The sequence below is a fragment of the Battus philenor genome, unplaced genomic scaffold (assembly GCF_028537555.1).
Source record: "Battus philenor isolate CCGP_79_NKW_IND1 unplaced genomic scaffold, ilBatPhil1.0.hap1 SCAF_8, whole genome shotgun sequence".
Classification (NCBI taxonomy): domain Eukaryota; kingdom Metazoa; phylum Arthropoda; class Insecta; order Lepidoptera; family Papilionidae; genus Battus; species Battus philenor.
The window spans coordinates 2,116,076-2,135,596 of NW_027181748.1; the positions used below are offsets into that span (position 1 = coordinate 2,116,076).

Here is a 19,521-nt window from a genome sequence, read left to right on the forward strand (position 1 = left end):
TTTGAGTTTTTTTTTTACATCATTATTTCAGCTACATGATGTCCACTGGTGGACATGGTGCTAGGTTGGAAGCGGCTTGCTCCGCCTCTTCTTTCTTCTTTCTCTTCCTTTGGACGTTGGACCATTTTTGATACTGATAAGCAATTCTAAATAAAAATTATTATAGTGGACCAAGACTCATGGTTTTTAAATGATTCATCAATACCTAAAGATTGAGTATTAAAAAAAATACTAATGATGCATAATAAAGAAAATTGATTAAATCATATAAAGCATGGATGCACAGACCACGGCCCGCCGGTCGAATGCTGGTGGCCCGCCGACAGCAAAAATAATACTCTCGTACATTCAAGAAATATTTAATTCTATTCCAGAATAAAACCAAAAAAATTTAATTACCTATATTTCTGGTGGCCGGCCCGCCATCAGTTTAGATTTGCTCGAGTGGCCCCTAGTCTTAATAAGTCTGTGCAACCGTGATATAAGGAAATCTATTGTCTATGTAATATAACAACAAATACTTTGTATAAATTGTTTTTACAAAAATGTCGCTATCGACAGATTCGGCCTCCCTTGTACATTTATAATACCAGCTGGAACGCAACAACTATTTGGAAGCGTCCAGAATTGATTGACGATCCTAAGATAACTGTTCACCTTGTGGTTGCTGGTCCACGGTCTCCACTCCAGATCCTGGAGACCCCAGGGGCCTATCCAGCTGACGACTTCCGCCTTAACTTACTAATCCAGCTAGTTATATCTAGTACTTTCATGAGTCTATGGTATTTAATGGAATCAGGCGTTACCTTGCGGAAGTCCATTCTAAGTAAGAAAAGGACCAATATTTAGCCACTTCCGCACATGCACGTTGTTGCACGACTACCACTGCATGTGCGGAAGTGGCTACATATTGGTCCTTTTCTTACTTAATGAGTCTATAGATCTTGTTTTGTTTAATTCGGTGACAAATCCCGAGTGTAGTCGTTTCCATGGCTCTTCCAGTGGATTTTTGCTTGCCAGTGAAACCAGAACACGTATTAGTTGGTAAACTTTCGTCTTACTTTCATACGAGACCTCTAAATATATTATAAAAATAGATTTTGTTCATTAGCTAATTCTGTTCATACGAGGGGCCATAAAACGCGAGACTTAATAGTAATACATTGAAAGCAATTTGCAAATTACTCCATTCGCTTAGTGTCCAACTGTTCGCGTGTGTGCGTTGTAATTAATTTAAATAATCGAACTGACACTGTGTGTGTGTTGTCTTCAAATAGACACGTCGGCATAGTTAAACGACGATGGTGTGGGTAAATCTAACAATTTACAATTAAAACAGGCAACAGATTAGAAATGACAATTGACATTATCGTATTATGTTATACATTGAGGCTCGCTTGCTAACATATATAACATAATACTTTAAGCAAGGTGCCATTTTAGGTTGAAGGAGCCCTAGGAGTTAGAGTAACATGAATTGAAAGAGTGTAGTACAATAGTAAACCGCGCAACTTTCATATAGAATACCAATAAGGAATGCTAAATGAGAACTAAGTGTTAGCTCATATAGTTAAAGCGATATATGCGTTCGTAAACGATTTAGAAAAAATGTAGCAAATTGTGATAATGTACGAAACTGTGATGTAGAGTAGAAGATGATGGAAGGAATGTGATGCACGGAAGATTTGAGGGTCGTGCAAGATCCCAAGCAAATTATGAATAAACCAAAACAGGTTTAGTAAATAGGAAAAGGTAATAAAATAGCTAGAATTGAATAAAAATAAAACTAGGAATAGTAATAACAATAAATAGCAAAATGTAAAATATTTGAAAAATGACACAAAACTGTAATATTGTAGCAAACTGTGGTTGAGGAACAAAGATGAAGGAAGGAGGTGATGTACGGGTCGAGCAAGATTCTAAGCAAGTCATGAATAAACCAAAATCGGTTTGATAAATAGGAAAAGATAATAAAATAGCTAGAATTGAATAAAAATAAAACTAGAAATAATAATTACAACAAATAGCAAAATGTAAATAAAATTGGAAAATTGACACAAAACTGTGATAATGTAGCAAACTGTGGTCTAGGAACGAAGATGAGGGAAGAAAGGTGATGAACGGGCGACGAATAAAGGTAGAAATTGTGAACTACAGAAGGAAATTGTAATAAAAGAGATTGTGAGGTATGTAAGGAGAAAGTGAAATAAAACAGTTTACCCGAGTTGTAACGTGCCTGCCTCACACATGGCAGGTAGGAACGGGAATTCCCCTAAAAGGAGGGCCATCATGGGAAGAATATGCTTTTAAATGAAGAAAAAATTCAAAAACAATAAATCATAAGTCATAAGTTGTCACTTAGTTAATTATAACTTTTTTACTCTCAGTGTCACATGACGTCTACAATTTTTTTTCAATGAAAAAAGTCGGATTTGTACTTTTTAACTTGTATGTTAATATAAGTACATATGAAGAACGATCATTGATTATGCTAGTTGAAATAGTAATTAGATTAGTAATAATCGAACTGCCGTTTGCAGATGCTTGATTTGAATGCAAGCCTTTTCACACTCCGCTGTATCCGTGACCCAATTGTAGCTAATCGATTGGTATATAAAGTGATATTTATTTATAAGTACAACGTACATTACTTTTATGTTTTACTTACAAGTGTTATCAGCCTTTTTTCGCTGAATACACTTGTCCCCATTTAGAAGAAAGTTTTTTGTGATCGAATGGCTCAAATGGATGATAGTTAGCCATAGATTCTCTAGTTAGTCATAGATTCACTCTGTTTGGCACTAATTGGTGTAGCGTAGCTCCTGGGGATGCCCCGTGGAGAGATGAGGCACGTGTTGAGTAATTCGGCGGTGGCGGTTGTGTGATTCGCATTGTTTGCCGCATACGCATTTATCAGCGGGCTGGCGGGCTGTGCACTTTGTTGCACGACTACCACTGCATGTGCGGAAGTGGCTAAATATTGGTCCTTTTCTTACTTAGGATGGTCTTCCACAAGGTAACGCCTGATTCCATTAAATATTTAAGATAGATAGCCATAGATAAATGATAGAGATAGATAAGATTAAGACAGATAGCCATAGATAGAGTTATAAATGTCCACTGGAAGACAAAGGCGTTTCCTAAAGATTGCAACAGTGAGAAGTCTTGCGCTATCAAGTAGGAGGCCTACCAGCACCGCGTCCACCGCCTTGTGGTCTCCACTAGAGGAATTTCAGCTCCAACTGCCATCAGTACCACGAGCGATGTGCGTCGCCCACTGGCATTTCAGACGAGCAATTCTTCAAGCCACGTCGGTGAACTAAGTTATGCGGCTCTTATCATATTGAAATCAATTTCGATCTACTTCCCTCCTTGCGTCGCGTTCCCTCAGTACTGAGGTTCGTAACTCTTTTTGGAAAGTTTATGTCGCCCTACGTAACGCCATATATATATGCCGGTCTTCGGCAGTGTGTTACTTAGTGTACCGTGGTATCAAACGTGGCTCGGACCAGGGCATGTGGCTGCAGCTTTTCTGGTGACATCGTCACATTCATCTAAACTCGGATATAAAAAGAGTTATTTCAGTATATTATCTTCTCAAGCAAGCCGTTTTCGTAAATTTTTTAATTAAGTATAAGGAATAATTACTTAATTTATAGAATTTTTTTTAAAAATGGCGAAATAAAAGCTATATATGAAACCTAGTGTTTATTGTATTTATTGTACCATTTACAAAATTCAAAGCGAAAAAATTCAACAAACGAATATTTAAATGACAAGAATCCTTTGCAACGTTGTCGCTTGTTATTTAATTTATAAGTGTGTGTGTATATATATGTATATATATATATATATATATATATGTAAAGGCTTTTGTAGGCTACATTTGTTATCTATGAAATCACAAGAAGTCTCAAATTATTAGCTAACTAGAGCAAGTATTACTTTTTTTCCTCAAAGCTTGGGCAGACAACTTGAAGTTGAGCTACGTGGCATTAAGCCAATCTCCGTGAAAGCCTTTCGCGACGAACAAAACGTACTCGAGCGAGTAAAACCGCTTTTGTTAATTGTTAACTCGACCGGGAGACAAAGGCGGAGATGCCTCTCGAGGAATAGATGCTCCGAGATGTGTCTCATCTGGAAGATAGGCGCACGGGCTTAAGAGTTTGATAGGGAGAAAACTAGCGATATAATCATTCCGAATTGAACTGCATTTAGAAATATTATAAACCTCTGAATGAGGAACACAGTGTTACAAAGTAGATATCTAAACGACACTTATAATAGAGAATTGATAACGGTCTTTGAAGTGCCGACCACGAGAGCTGCGTGGGTAAGTCTCCCACAAGGTGGAATGACGTCATAGTCAAGGTCGTGGGACATCAGTAGATGTGGGCAGTGCAATACCAGCCATCGTGGCGATCTTTGGGGGAGACACATGTTTTATATTGTATGTAGTTATTTCGTTTTTACGCCAAACAAATTCAAAGTCATTGACCTAGATCAGAGATTCCCAAAGTGGTCTATATCAACCCCTAGGGGTCTATGACAACCTGAAAGAGGTCTACGTCAGCGAAAAAAAAATTTGGGAGTCCGTGAAAAGAAAATGAGGGTCCACGATAGTGGATCTCAACACATACACTGATAGTACCTATTTACTTACATCATACTATCTTATAATATCAAAACATTTACATTATTTATAAAAGTACCTATGAAGTAAAAAAATTATTATATATGTTTATAAAATTGTGTAAGTTGTAGGATGTTGGTATTCGCTTTGTGGTCGCAATACATTTTGAACTTGTAAAAACCTAATAAATGTATAAATTAACATGTGTTTTTACTTTAAGTTTTTAACACTAAACTTCACTATAGGTAGAAATTTACAGGAAATCAATATCAGGTTAGTAGGGGGTCTACCCAACACGAAAAAATATGGCAAGGGGTCTACGACACAAAAAAGTTTGGGGAACTCTGACCTAGATATACTGTCACCATGCGTTTGCCATGCCAGTGTTCATGTAGAAATAAATCTTTAAATACAATAAATAATAATAAGTACTTCTAAATTTCATTTTGAAAAAGTTAACAAATTAGACATGGGTCTGAGTGTGCATAAAAAAAAAGGTTATAACCTTATTGAAATATTTTAAAAGTGATGCCTACTTGAATAAAGATGTTCTAAATTTAAACTTTTTGGTTTCCAGATCAGGGTGCGATGCGCGCGCCCAGCGGCGTAGTGCGATGGGCGCAGAGCAACGTGGCACCGCTCACGGACTACGCGCGGGTGTCTCCGGCGCCCAACATAGTACCCGCTTTCCTCTACGATGATCGCATCAACCATCGCCTGGCTTTCTGGTAACACGTTAACTGCAACTGCAACTCTCTTACAGCGTCCACATCTGGACAAAGCCTCATCCCCTTATTTTCAATAAGACCAGCTGGAAGCACGTCCACCTTCTTTTTTTAATTACAGGAAGGTGGACAATGACTTTGTTAACTATATAATGCAGTAATCGGGATTCAGGGATTTAATTTTAAAGTAGTTCGTGGGGTACAAATATTTATTTTAAAAAATAAATCCTAATCCAAACTGCGCATACTCCTGAACGACATTCAACTGTCGTCTCTATGCCTTCATTTTTTTTCTTCCCACATATATATATATATATATCTATATATATGTGGGAAGTATAATAAATAATATAATATATATATAACATCGTCGTTCTCAACGAATAAAATAATAAATCCGAAAATGTAACTTTTCCGGAGATACGAAAAACTAAATATTGGTTATATCTCAAAAAGCTAATGGCTAAATAAAGCAATGAAAGTATTTATAACAACATAATTGTATCTATTCTTAACCTAACCTAACAGAAGTAAAGCCGTTATTTATATCGCATAATCATTTTATTCTTGTTTGTACTTTGTTTATTTAGAAAGAAAAAAAGGCAACTTTTCCAGTCTTCGCCATTTTTAGCCAGAAAATTATGGTAAAAATTGTCAACGTGTATTGTGACTTGTAGATTGCAAATCTTAAAAATGCGATAAAAATGTTAGCAACGATTTAAAATGACAATTCGGTGGAGGCTCTTCTAAACTAGCAAAACACACGGCATTTGAAGTTAAACTCTACCAACAAAAGTGTCCATAGCTTAAAACAGTCATTTCAGCTGCAAGGCGTCAATTGTCTTGAAAAAGTCGTGCGAAAACAATGCAATTAAAATGTAATCTATACAAATAAGTAAAATTGGAGTGTCCATTTGTAGTATTAAAATAACCGCTTTTACAACATGCACATATATGTACGGTAAATGTACCAAAATAACAAGTTTTTAATATTTATTTGTCTGCCGATTTATTCCGACTAATCTCTGAAATCGTTGGACCTATCTTGACGGGATTTGTACTGGCAGATAGCTGATGTAATAAGGAGTAACTAAGGTTACTTTTTTTTTAGAAAAATGCCTATCGTTAAATTCCACACGGACAAAGTCGCGGATACAGGTAGTAAAAGATATATTTTAAACCATAAAGATACTATAAGAAAACCTCTATAATGACTATTCTTAATTTTTTCTTGTTTGATATCGAGCTTTTGTTGCATATGTCAAGTAGTAGGAAGTGGGATTTAAGTCAAGTATTATATGTTACTTCTACCTATGTACTGACTCATCACGATATGTCTGGAACCATAAGGCTTTGAGACTTGAAATTTGGTAAGAATATTCTTTTCACTAGATAGAGATCAGCTAAGAACGGATTTTATACATTTCCACTTGCAAAGGTTTTTTTTTTGGGTTGGGTCGTTACACATTTTATAAAATTACACCCACAAGAGGCAGTGTTACGCGAAGCTGGCTGTAGACAAGTTTATGTATAAAGTGGTTTCCCATCACGTTTCAGGCAAGGAGACATCACCACGCTGGAGGTGGACGCGGTGACCAACACAACGGACGAGACGCTGTCAGAATGCAACGCGGTCAGCGAGCGCATAATGCAGGCCGCGGGTCCGGACCTCAAGGAGGAGATCATCACGCGGGGTCTTGGTGAGAATGCAAACAGGCCTCATATATTCCAGCATTCATTCTTTAATACGTATTTATTTATTTTATTACCTTAAATATTATTTATTATATATAAATTATTCATGTTTGTTACTAAATCAAAATAACTTGAGAACGGCTCAACCGAATTGCAATTTTTGTTTCATATTTTCGACAAATCACGCTAAAGGGAAACTGGAAAATAGATATATATACATATTATATATGTTAACAGCATTTTTCGTTACCACATACAATAAAGCAAATTTAAAATATCAATCAATATGAAAAAGGCGTGTTGAAGTCAATTTATAGGACTAGAAGAAAAGGAAAATATATATTATGTCTTGGTTATCAACAAGACATTTCGTTTTTATTCTGTCTAGCAATAATAAAAAAAAAACATTTTGTACTTTCCATGGTCTGCCTTAAGAATGCATCTTAATTTGATGCGTTTCAATGTATAAACGATTAAGGATGTCATAGAAGGAATGACATAATAATGCTTGAATTTGTCAATTGATAATTTAGACTTTGATGTTAGTTTTAATTTCAGTAAATTTTAGATAAGTTCACGGATTTCTCGTGCCATTCTATTTCGTGAAATCAGTACCGATGTAGCCTTACAAACCTCCGGACTAATAGCATCTACTTCAGCAAAAACTATGAGTAGATGATAAAGCATCAATAAGACAAATACGCATTTGAACTCGTTTAAATAAATGCAGTTTCATCATCAACCGAAGTCTGTCAGTCTGTGTGACTTTATTTAATTAGATTGTAATTAAAATTTTGGACACGTTTAATCTATAAATACATTAAAGTATAAATTTTAAGTTGGCACCAATTCGATAAACAGATATTTAATGGAATTAGGCGTTACCTTGCGGAAGTCCATCCTAAGTAAGAAAAGGACCAATATTTAGCCACTTCCGCACATGCAGTAGTAGTCGTGCAACAAAGTGCACCGCCCGCCAGAGTGGACTCTGTGTTTGGCACTAATCGGTGTAACATAATACTTACATGTTCCATTTTCGAATTTTAAAAATATTGGTAGTCATTTTGATACTGGCCAGTTTAGTATATCGCTAATGTACAAACTTGTTCCAGAGTGCCGCACCGGTGAGGTGGTCGTAACGCCTGGATACCAGATGCGTTGCCGTCACATTATCCACACGGTGTGCCCCAAGTATGTGGCCAAGTACCACACTGCCGCCGAGAATTCGCTTCACAATTGTTACAAGTAATTACCTTTATGATCACATTTACTGTCAAGTGTCTGGCAATTAAGCCTTTTGTCTATGGTATGATTATTAACAGCAGTAAAAACGTCTAAGCTTGTAGCTACGGGTCTAGACAAAAGACTTTAATGTTCTTATTTAGAGACCCAGGACCTAGAAACATGCGTACAACATCCTCCCACAAAGTGGACAGATGACTTTGTTCACCAGCTTTATGGAGGGCGACCTATGTCCAGCTGTGAATGGTCTGTTACTGAAAAGATGATAATAAAGCCACAGACGTGAGCGTCACCATGCATTAAGAAAAATATTATCTTTGTATAGTGTGTATATAAAAAGCTAAAACAGAAGATAAATAGAAGGCATGACATATATATACGTGAAATTTCGCCATTTATGTCAAGTTCCCACAGTCGATACGTGGTCAATCTGGCCTTCATAAGAGTAATTGTCAAATTTTCCCGGTGAAAAGACGCATGTAGATGAGACCTTATGATTCCAAAGATATCGTCTTGAGGCAGTACATTTATAAATCTCTTGTATATAGAGTTTATGTTTATATTATTGTAGTTACGAATAGAATAACGAGTAATTAAAAAAAACTAGGGACGCATATGAAAAGAGGGCGTTAGTGTCGCAGAGAAATCGTTCGAGACGTGTTGCCAGGCGTGCGCTTAGTATTATTCTATTAAGAAAGCTATATATCCAGTGTGAATAGAGTTTGATGTATTAACTGTTTGTTGTATACAGTTTATGATTTTTTTTCGTATCGTTTAACCTTAATACGTGGTCAGGAACGTGCTGCACAAGGCAGGCGAGCTGGGCGTGCGCTCCCTGGCGCTGTGCGTGGTCAGCACGCCGCGCCGCAACTTCCCGCCGGATCTCGCTGCGCATGTCGCTTTGCGTGAGTATCTTTCAACTCCGGAGGACTACCTTCCGATAGCCCATGGACTAGGATGCCTAGGCCGTGTCTAAAGATATCTATGTGGGGATTTACCGTGATCACCATGTTTGGTGGCTTGTTAGCAATCGCTGTATGGTATTATGGTACGCAGAGAACGCTGCTGCCCTTTGGATTCTTGTCTGTGAGCAGTGGAAATCCTATATAATTAATACACAATGTGTGAATTATATAAGGTTGTATCCCAGGCGACCCTTGATGTAGACCGCTTAAAACTGGTTCTTTGATACTATTTAAGAGGCGAAAGTCCAGCAGTGCAGGCTCAAATAATGAGTTTATATACAATTTCGACAAACCTCGTAATTTAGTAATTATTTAAGATTAACTAAATCTTTTTTGTGTGAAGTTGTGTTTTGTCGATAGCCGCTTGTACGTATTACGAATGAAGTCATGGTGATGATAAAAAATAAGTCACGGCTGCGTAATCTAGGCCAGTGTACCCCATAGTGAGGCCCACGTCCCTTGCGGGAGCAGTTCGATAATGCACTCGACACGAGTTTTGCGTTATCGCTTTAATATAAACATTTTGTATGTTATTGTTATAAAGGGGGCGTTAGAATTTTAGAAAGACTTAGGTGGGGTATGGCACAATAAAGGTTGGGAAACACTGCTTTAGGGGTTAGGGATCCTTACGAGCTCTATTTACGTAGCTGCAGTGTACTTAAACTGAAGAGTAAAATCCGGCGAAGGTGTATATTCAGCCTGTACTTAGTCTACTCTTTATATCTCATTGTCATCATGTCGACCGATATATGCAAGGATAAGCCTCCCCCAAAATATTGATACAATAACAGGTCTTGCGCTGTTTGTATCCAGCTACTTCTAGCTACTTAAACTTGGTGATGGCAGACGAGAATTAGTTGCGGTTAAAATTGGGTATCATTAGCGGAATACCAGGCCGATTTGAACTGGTAAAAGAGTTCAGCCAGGTACAGGGAACTCTCTTAGTTAACGACCGATTAACAGTCAGCCTGTAGGATATGCTGGTTCAGTGTGTTCACTAGGTCTATACGGCTACATCTTATACGTTTTACACAGAGATACAGCCTGACTCTATAAAATATGTTTCCCTACAAGCCTATATATATCAGCTATCCTATAAGTTTAAGACGATGATGGATGGGTATACCATTTTTTGCTATTTAATGTTGTGCTTCTAGCCGGTCTAGGCTTTGTACAGCTTTATCAAAATTGAGTCATCAAAATTCAGTCCACGGACTGAAATTTTACGCTGGGCATCGTACCTCAGTTACGACGAAGACGTCTACACGCGGAGAACTAATGAGTGGGGTAGGGTAGACCACGGCTGCGTGTCAGGGTGTATAGAATCGTGGGTATTGCACAGGCACGGTGCGGCGGTTCCTGGAACAGCAGGCGGCGCCGCAGCTGGTGGTGATGTGCGGGTGCGGCGTGGAGCTGTCGGCGCTGCGTGCCCTGGCGGCGCTGTACTTCCCGCGAGGTCAGCGTGAAGCTCAGTGCGCCGCCGCACGCCTGCAGGACCCGGGCGGCCCGCGCGGGGAGCCCCACCACCCCGAGCGACGCATCCGCATCATTCACAACCCCCACTCCAACTCCGACAGCGGTAACTATACCACTACCTCCGCACACCACACACTATATACTCCCTACACTGCAAACTTTTTTTAGGGTCACCGTCTTTGATTCTCGTTCCCCGTTCGAAAGGATTTTTTGTGTAATAATTGTTTAATTTAATTGTTATTAGCGTTCTCTCCTCATGTCCTTTACAATTTCTTCAATTCTATTCTCTTGTAAACATTACATTTCAATACATTTTTTTTTCGTTGAAAATTCGTACAAACATCGCTTCTCTTACTTCGCCATTATTATTTACAATTTTCTGTTTTCAACTTAACTTTTTGGCTTTACATTTACTTTTAAATTTTCGACCTTATTAAGTTTTAAATACTTTAAAAATTAGATATCTCATATTTTGGTTGTTCTTTTGGCCGGTCATAAAATACTTTAGCACTACGTGGAGGGAGATCGCTTAGTGTGACAAATGATACGGAAGGTCGGAAGTGATCACTATATCTTTGTGTAACGAAACTAGTTTCTTCATTAATGCTCGGTCGGTATAACATAACTTCTGAAGATGCCCCGTGGAGGGGTGAAACACGTGTTGAGTGATTTAACGGTGGCAGTTGTGTAATTTGCATTGTTTGCCGCATACGCATTTATCAGCGGGCTGACAGGCGGGTCACTTTGTTGCACGACTACCAATGCATGTGCGGAAGTGGCTAAATATTGGTCCTTTTCTTACTTAGGATGAACTTCCGGCAAGGTAACGCCTGATTCCATTAAATCATTAATTCTATTTTATATCGCGCCGCGCTAATTTAATGTCGGTATAGCAGTTGCTGTTTAACCTTAACACTTCATAGATGGCGCTGTTATACAGTCGCCAGTCGGTAAAACAGTTGGTATTTGTGATGTTAAAGTGTTAATTTAAAATATTACAGGATAAACTTTTAAAAGGAATCGATAATTTAAATAATAACATTAAACGTCGTTTCTTTGTTTTAAGAACAACGCATTATTTTTTATTTCAAGAATATACCTGCATAGTCGATAGAAATTAAAAATTGTGAATAAATGTTACAATTAAGGTAGTCACATCTACCATGTGTAACACCTATTAGTATCAGATTTTATAAAATACTAATGTATAAACAAAGAAAAGGTTTTTTTTTGCTTATCGTTTCGGTTCAAATCTCATGAGATACATCTAGTCCTTTCGCGTTTTATTATGGCTGTATATTTTAGTGTTCCTTTAGAGGCATTTCTATACGAGTTTTAAATAATTTACCGACTTATTATAAATATAACTCAGATCTCTTAAGAAAAGGTGAACAGATACTGACTCTGCATGCTTCATCATCGAACCACATGGTCTCTTTCCGAAAAGCAAGTTGGTAGTCAAAGACAGTCTAGTAAGCTACTTTTTAATAATATAACTATATTTAATCTATATATTATGCATATCTGGTTTTTAAGATGAAATATTACGTAATATTATTTCTTGTAAGAGACGACTAACCAGGTTATCAGTTGATATTAATATTCTGCGACGTGATTCATGGCCCCAATTGTTACGCTTAGGAATAAACATTCGATTGGTGTGAACCGATTAAGATAATATTGCGCCGGGACAATCTGATAAAATCACTTATCATATATATATAGACACTGTCAATAATTGTCAGTCTGTATATTGTGAACAAAAAGTAAAGTGGATTTGCAAATAAATTTTATCTCCATAAAAGTAATCCCCGTTCAATAAAATACACTTGCCATCGCTTTTTTTAGTCCGAAACGGTCTGAATAGTATTTTTCCTATATAGCCTTAAAGATCTTTGATTCTGTTATGTTCTTACCCGTGTCAAAACGCTCTCGTGTCCCCACAGTGGCATTTAGTTGGCTAAATATCCAGAATTCGCACGCAGCTAAATCAGGCGAATAATGTAGTTGCGGTATGATATGTTGAGTTTTTGTGAAAGAAAAACGCGAAGAACCAATGCAGTATGACATCGATCAATTGAGACTTGACGCGTGTGAAACACAAATCCTTCAAAATGGTCTGGAGTGGTAATATTCCAACTTTTGACACAGATGTTTATAGAAAAATAACAAGCATAACTTTATTTTTAACGCTAACCTTATGTACATCCCTATTTTTCTTAATTTTATACATATATATAAATATACTTGGGACACGTTCTTCGACACCAACGATATAATCTCCTTGAACTTATCATGATGGGAAAGGTCGCTGGTAAAAGGAAGGTTGGTAGGAGAAAAGTCGTGGCTCCGTAACATTAGAGAGTGGACCGGAATCGCCAGCGCTGCTGAGCTATTACGCAGAACCAAAAATAAGGAAGAGAGCAGGAAGCTGATAGCCAACCTCCACTAGTTGGAGAGGCATTTCAAGAGAGAGATAAATATATGTATATATATATCTATATGCATGAACTTTTAAATATATACACATGGAGAGGACTATGTTTAGAGTTTCGCTGCGACTTCGAATCAGAAATGAGATCACCGACGTAGCTCGAAGATTTGCTCGTCCCAAGTGGCAGTGGGCGTGGCACATCGCTCGTGCGACCGATGACATAGTTAAGTTAATTCGGGCAGCGCAGGACCGGTCATCGGACTCATCTGGTCTATATGCATAATAAAATATGTACAAAAGTTTAGCATTGAATATAAACATGCTTGTTGTATATTTCTCTCTCTCTCTCTCTCTCTTTCTCTCTCTCTCTCTCTTTCTCTCTTTCTTTATCTATATATATATTTTTTTTTTCTTTACGAAACTTATTACAAAACTAAACACTGTTTTAGACATACATTTGTTAACTCTCATTACAATCACCTATCGATTTTATTTACAAAACTGAATGACATAAATTGAGATGTTTTATTTAATTTTAGAAAAATTAAAGGTACTCATTTGACTTATGACGTTGAAACTTGGGCTCTGGGCTCCACAAGCAAACTTGCAGTCACACAACGAACCTTAGAAACTGCTATTAGTAAAGATTTCCCAAGATTGAAAAGGAGTTTTGGGCTCTGGGCTCCACAAGCAAACTTGCAGTCACACAACGAACCTTAGAAACTGCTATTAGTAAAGATTTCCCAAGATTGAAAAGGAATTTTGGGCTCTGGGCTCCACAAGCAAACTTGCAGTCACACAACAAGCTATAGAAACTGCTATTGGTAAAGATTTCCCAATATTGAAAAGGAATTAGGAGGTCCATAGAATGAAAGCAGTTAACATTGCCCAGCGGATTAGCAAATTGATGTGGAGTGGGTTGGAGACGAAGAACCGGCAAAGACAGACATTATTAAGGTAGACGCTAGATGAAAGTCGCCTCCAGCTGTGGGCAACTGAATTTATGATGAAAAGCAATAAACAGTTTACATATAAAAGTTCATGTAATCACGAAATTTATTTTGTACTACCTGGGGGTCAGTTTGGTCAAATGAGATCATTCAACTCGGGTCAAACAACCTTTCATAACAATACTTTGATCTGAAAATATTTAGTTTAACAAATCGTCTACACTTTTATACGAATATAAAATAATTTTAGTTTATTTATTGAACATGAACAAAGGCGAGATACCATCACAGAGTTTGCACGCACTAGACATTGTTTACAAAAAATCAAATGTTTACTTTCCAGGTCATTGTATCTTTGATATATTAGATATTGATCTACACGATGTTTACGTTTTTAGACTGTTAATGAGTAATATCTATGGGAGATTTATTCTCTCGTGTGCGTTATGAGAAGAATATAGGAAGAACCCAATTTGATAGGAACAAGAATCGAATTGGGCTTACTTATGATGGTATTCTTTCTTCTCTTCTTAATTCAAATCCTCAAGAGAGAGCCACTTTTTCATCTGTGATCCGTGTGTGAAGCACGCCATGGTAGTGATCACCAGCTATAATATTTGTCGTGGTAAGAGCAGAATACCAGTCTCTGTTACCAGAGAATAGACAAGTAGAACATCGTCTGCTTGTGAGTAAAGAGGAGTTTCAGAAGTTTTTGGAATTCTGCAAGAAGATAATAGGAGAGGCCAAAAATAATTAAATAAGGCATAAATAAGGAAAAAATAATTAAATTAATAGACAAGAGCGATAAAATAGTTGTGATATTACAGCCAGTGTTGATCTGCAGTGCTGATTTCGTCCGCTGGAAGAATCTGAGCATAGAATCATAACACGCGTCGATTATACTTATAGAAATATTATAAAGTATTATTAATATTTTTAATATACTGTTATAGTATACAATAAATAAATTAAAAAGACGTACTACGTAATTTTGGTTTTCTAAAAGATAACTTGGTAGGTCTAGTTGTACGCATATATAGTTCTGAAAGTTATATATTAAATAGTATAGTAAAAGAGATATTATTAAAATATATGGGAAGAAAATGTTCATACTACCTAATAATTTAAAAAGCCTATAATCAATAAAAATACCTTATATAAATGTGAGAAAAGGACAGACATAGACGTATGAGAGTGAAGAATCCAGTTTTTCCAAATTGGCGGTGATGTGAGAAAGGAGAAAATAAAATAATCTGAGTTCGCATATATAATAAAGTTACACAAGATATTATAGACCATTCTCTCAGTTTGAAATCTAAAATTAAAATAAAAAGTTAAATAAATCTTATTACAGCGTTCAAGAGTTTTTAGTTGATCGAAATGTATGCTTAGCTTGTTTAGTCATTTACATGAAAATTGTTATATTTCATTTAAAAATGAACTGTTGAGTTTCTGGTCAGCTCTTATCAAGAGATAAGCATTACAGTGGTAGCTTATTATATGTTCAAAAAATTGACGATTCAAAAGCGCATATATATATATAAATAAATATATATTTCGAATTTTTATTTGTTATACTTTTGTATGAAATATTTATCTAGTTTTCATATTCAAGACTTCTTTTTAAAAAAGTTATACAAGAATATATATGTTATATTCTGTTGTAGAACTTATCTAAGAGTCGATTTGAGACTCTGCGAGTCTAAGATAGTGTTCTGGTGAGCAGCCGTTCCACCGGAGCCATACCCAGAACTGACTCTATGACCATCCGATGTCAATCATCTTGAATTTCTTGAAGTTGACGTCATATGTTTACATAGTTTTGCAGACAGCTTATTTGGCAAAATCTAGAAAATAGATAACTTCTTGGCCTAAGTAAGAAAAGGACCAATATTTAGCCACTTCCGCACATGCAGTGGTAGTCGTGCAACAAAGTGCACCGCCCTCCAGCCCGCTGATAAATGCGTATGCGGGAAACAATGCGAATCACACAACCGCCACCGCCAAATTACTCAACACGTGTTTCACCCCTCCACGGGGCATCTTCAGGAGTTATGTTACACCGATTAGTGCCAAACACAGAGTGACTCTGTGTTTTTCTTAATAGGATGGACTTCCTTATTAAACTTCTTGCCTAGTTTGCGCATTATTTTGTAATATTCCATTAGCCGATTTTATATCTATCTATTACGAACGACTTTATTATTACATTTCAATAGAAATTTTGTTGTTACTTTTCGTTTAGTATTTTATATTTATTACGTGACAATATAAACACGTCGGTTATTACAAGCGTATCTGGGGTTTGTGATTAGTCTCGTCCTTATCAGCGATAGTAAGAACCATTTAAACACTATCGTATATTGACGCATTTAGTGTATCGATCCAACACGATCGGACAAAGTGCGCGGAAGTATTATATTTGTTAACACCCGAAACACAGTGATGGATGTGCAGACAACAATCAATTTGGATTTGCTAGGTCCTCGCGGTATGTCATGTATATTTATTTATTCTTGTAATTTTACATCTAAGTAAGAGAAGGACCAATATTTAGTCACTTTCGCACATGCAGTGGTAGATCTGAAGATGCGGTGTACTTTGTTGCACGACTACAACTGCATGTGCGGAAGTGGCTAAATATTGGTCCTTCTCTTACTTAGGATGGACTTCCGCAAGGTAACGCCTGATTCCATTAAATTTAACAACTATTTTCAATCGTCCTGTATAAAGTATTTATACTATTTTTTATTTTAAAACGGACAGATAGTGAACAATAATAAATTTTAATATGTATAAATACTAATTTTAAAACTCTTTCTTACTTTATTATTATCACGATATTTATTATTTCTGAAACCATTGATTTTTGTCTTGTATACCATATATAAACATCAAATAAGCTATACATTGACCTCCTTTAAGGTTTTATATCTATAACAGAATAATCTTGATCTATTGCAATAAAAATATGTTCGAACTGAATTTTCACAACTAAGTAATGTTCAGTTACTTTAATAATATTTATTATTAAATTATACAGGTGATTGGTTATAAATGTAAAGATTTAGGTTATTAATAGCTCGTTAGTGTCAAATTATGTATGGTATACCCAATGCAAACTATAGTTCTCCTTTTGGCTTCCAATGCTCAGACTTTAAACTGCCATAAGATATTGATCTGTCGCATTAAAAAAGAAAAAATATATTAACATATTTCAAAGTTATTATTTTATACAGGATAATTAGAAAGATTAAGAGATGAAATTCGTTTATTCAACATTAGAACTTATAATAGAACTCTTATTGATGGGTCAACTTATTATATATTTTTTATTCTATTTTATTTTTGACTACTCTGTATCGTGTGGTGCAATAGTTGTAGAGAAGAAGCAGGAAAAAGGTCCAACCAAGAGGTGTAAATGCGTTTTGCTGACAAATGACATATACATTTACAAGATTTTAATTATATATATATATATACCTGTTAATTAATTTATTTTTATTCCTATTTGTCTTGTTGTGTAGAAAGAATTATCTGAGGCAAGTGCGATCCAAATGAGATAGATGTTTTATTTGTTATTGTATTATATTTATATTGTATATGTATTATACCTTATTTATTATACGTATATATGTTATATACGTGTGTGTGTATGTTTTGTACATGTCAACTACCCATTATATATACTTCTACTGTTTCCATACTATGGTTATCTGTAAGAGATTGCCGCGGGTGATAAGACCGCCCTTTGTACTTTTTTGGTCTATTATTATGAAACTATTTAAATGTATCCTAGCTTGTACAATAAATATGAAACAAAATAAATCTATAGTAGGATATTTTATATGTAAAATAAATCATGATTTTATGCCTATATAATTTAGAAATAAAAGTTCGTCTAGATAAAATAACTGACCGCATCCTTTAAGTAACATATCTTTTTAATTCCGACAACTGTACATAGTCACAAACATTACTCGCATGCGTCGTGAAACAATTGTAATAGTCTAATTGTGATGACGTCACGATAATTAATTTCATTTACCTGCCAACTATGCTATTTTATTAAACGGTTTTATTTAGTTCGACCCGTACGGAATTTATTTGGGTCAAAATAAGAAATTGAAATTTAAGCACCTTCCCGTTGTCAGATTGATCTGAAATCTGGTACACACATTTAATTTAGATGACAAAACAATATAATAAAATCAATAACATTATAAATCTAAGATGGCCGCCGATACAAAATGGCGGATTACATATTTTGCCTTAACTAACCCCCTCAATATGGGTATCAAATGAAAGGTACTAGAAAGGCTACACTAGTGAAACACGATGATTTTGTCAAAATTTAAAATTCAAGATGGTCGCCGTTCCAATATGGCGGACTAGGTACATATTTTTCCACAACCACCACAATACGGATATCAAAAAACCGTTTAACTTAAAATTTTTTTAAATGTATTTATATTACATCTCGAATTATATGGTAGATAATTTTAAAATTTCGAAACGTCCTTCAAGGCTTCGGAGGAATAGTGTTTATTCTAGATATAAGCCTTGATAAAGATTCTTTCGCAACTTCTTTTAGCGCCACGCTTCTAAAGTCTTGTTGAAGTTCTGTTCTTTTCGGCGCCGTTCAGTCGGAATGCTAAGCGGGTATTATCGACGAGTGACAACCTTAGGAGAGGTCCCCCCATGGGGGGAGGGGGCCTTGAGTTTAGTCACTCCCTTTTAATTTAAGACCTGGGCGCGTTCTACCCTGCCATTGCGGAATCTGTAAATGCCATTAGGGCAGCAGAGAGTCCATTTAAAAAAATGTTATATATGAACCGGAAATAAAGATTTTCAATTTATTTATCACAATGCGGCACACACGTTTAAAGCGCTTCCATCTTGTATGTTTTATTTAACGCGGACTCATTGTAAAGCTGTTGACACACTGAGTCAATTTTTTTTTTTAATTAATTGAAGTTAATTTTGACCATTGTACGTGTAATTGTAAATAATGACATATATTACACTTAATTATATATGTTTTTGGATGACGTTAAAATATATGTAAGAAAAGAACCAATATTTATCCACTTCCGCACATGCAGTGGTAGTCGTGCAATAAAGTGCACCGCCCGCCAGCCCGCTGATAAATGCGCATGCGGCAAACCATGCGAATTGCACAACTGCCACCGCCAAATCACTCAACACGTGTTTCACCCCTCCACGGGGCATCTTCAGGAGTTATGTTACACCGATTAGTGCCAAACACAGAGTCTTACTTAGGTTGTACTTGATTTGGTAGTACTCAGTTCTTACTTAGGATGGATTTCCGCGAGGTAACGCCTGATTCAATTAAATGTTAAAATATATGTTGATAATAGCGTAAGTTGAAAGGAGTGAC

General features: G+C 36.2%; 1 protein-coding gene across 1 annotated transcript in view; it reads left to right on the forward strand.

Moving 5' to 3' along the window:
* Window positions 1-19,521, forward strand: part of Gdap2 (ganglioside induced differentiation associated protein 2) — a 107,716-nt gene that overhangs the window by 41,462 nt on the left and 46,733 nt on the right. Inside the window, exons 2-6 of the mRNA XM_068775080.1 lie at window positions 5,211-5,361; window positions 6,916-7,058; window positions 8,166-8,298; window positions 9,091-9,200; window positions 10,603-10,839. Coding sequence (XP_068631181.1) covers window positions 5,222-5,361; window positions 6,916-7,058; window positions 8,166-8,298; window positions 9,091-9,200; window positions 10,603-10,839 — 763 coding nt within the window. The 5' untranslated portion in view covers window positions 5,211-5,221. The remainder of the gene's footprint in view (window positions 1-5,210; window positions 5,362-6,915; window positions 7,059-8,165; window positions 8,299-9,090; window positions 9,201-10,602; window positions 10,840-19,521) is intronic.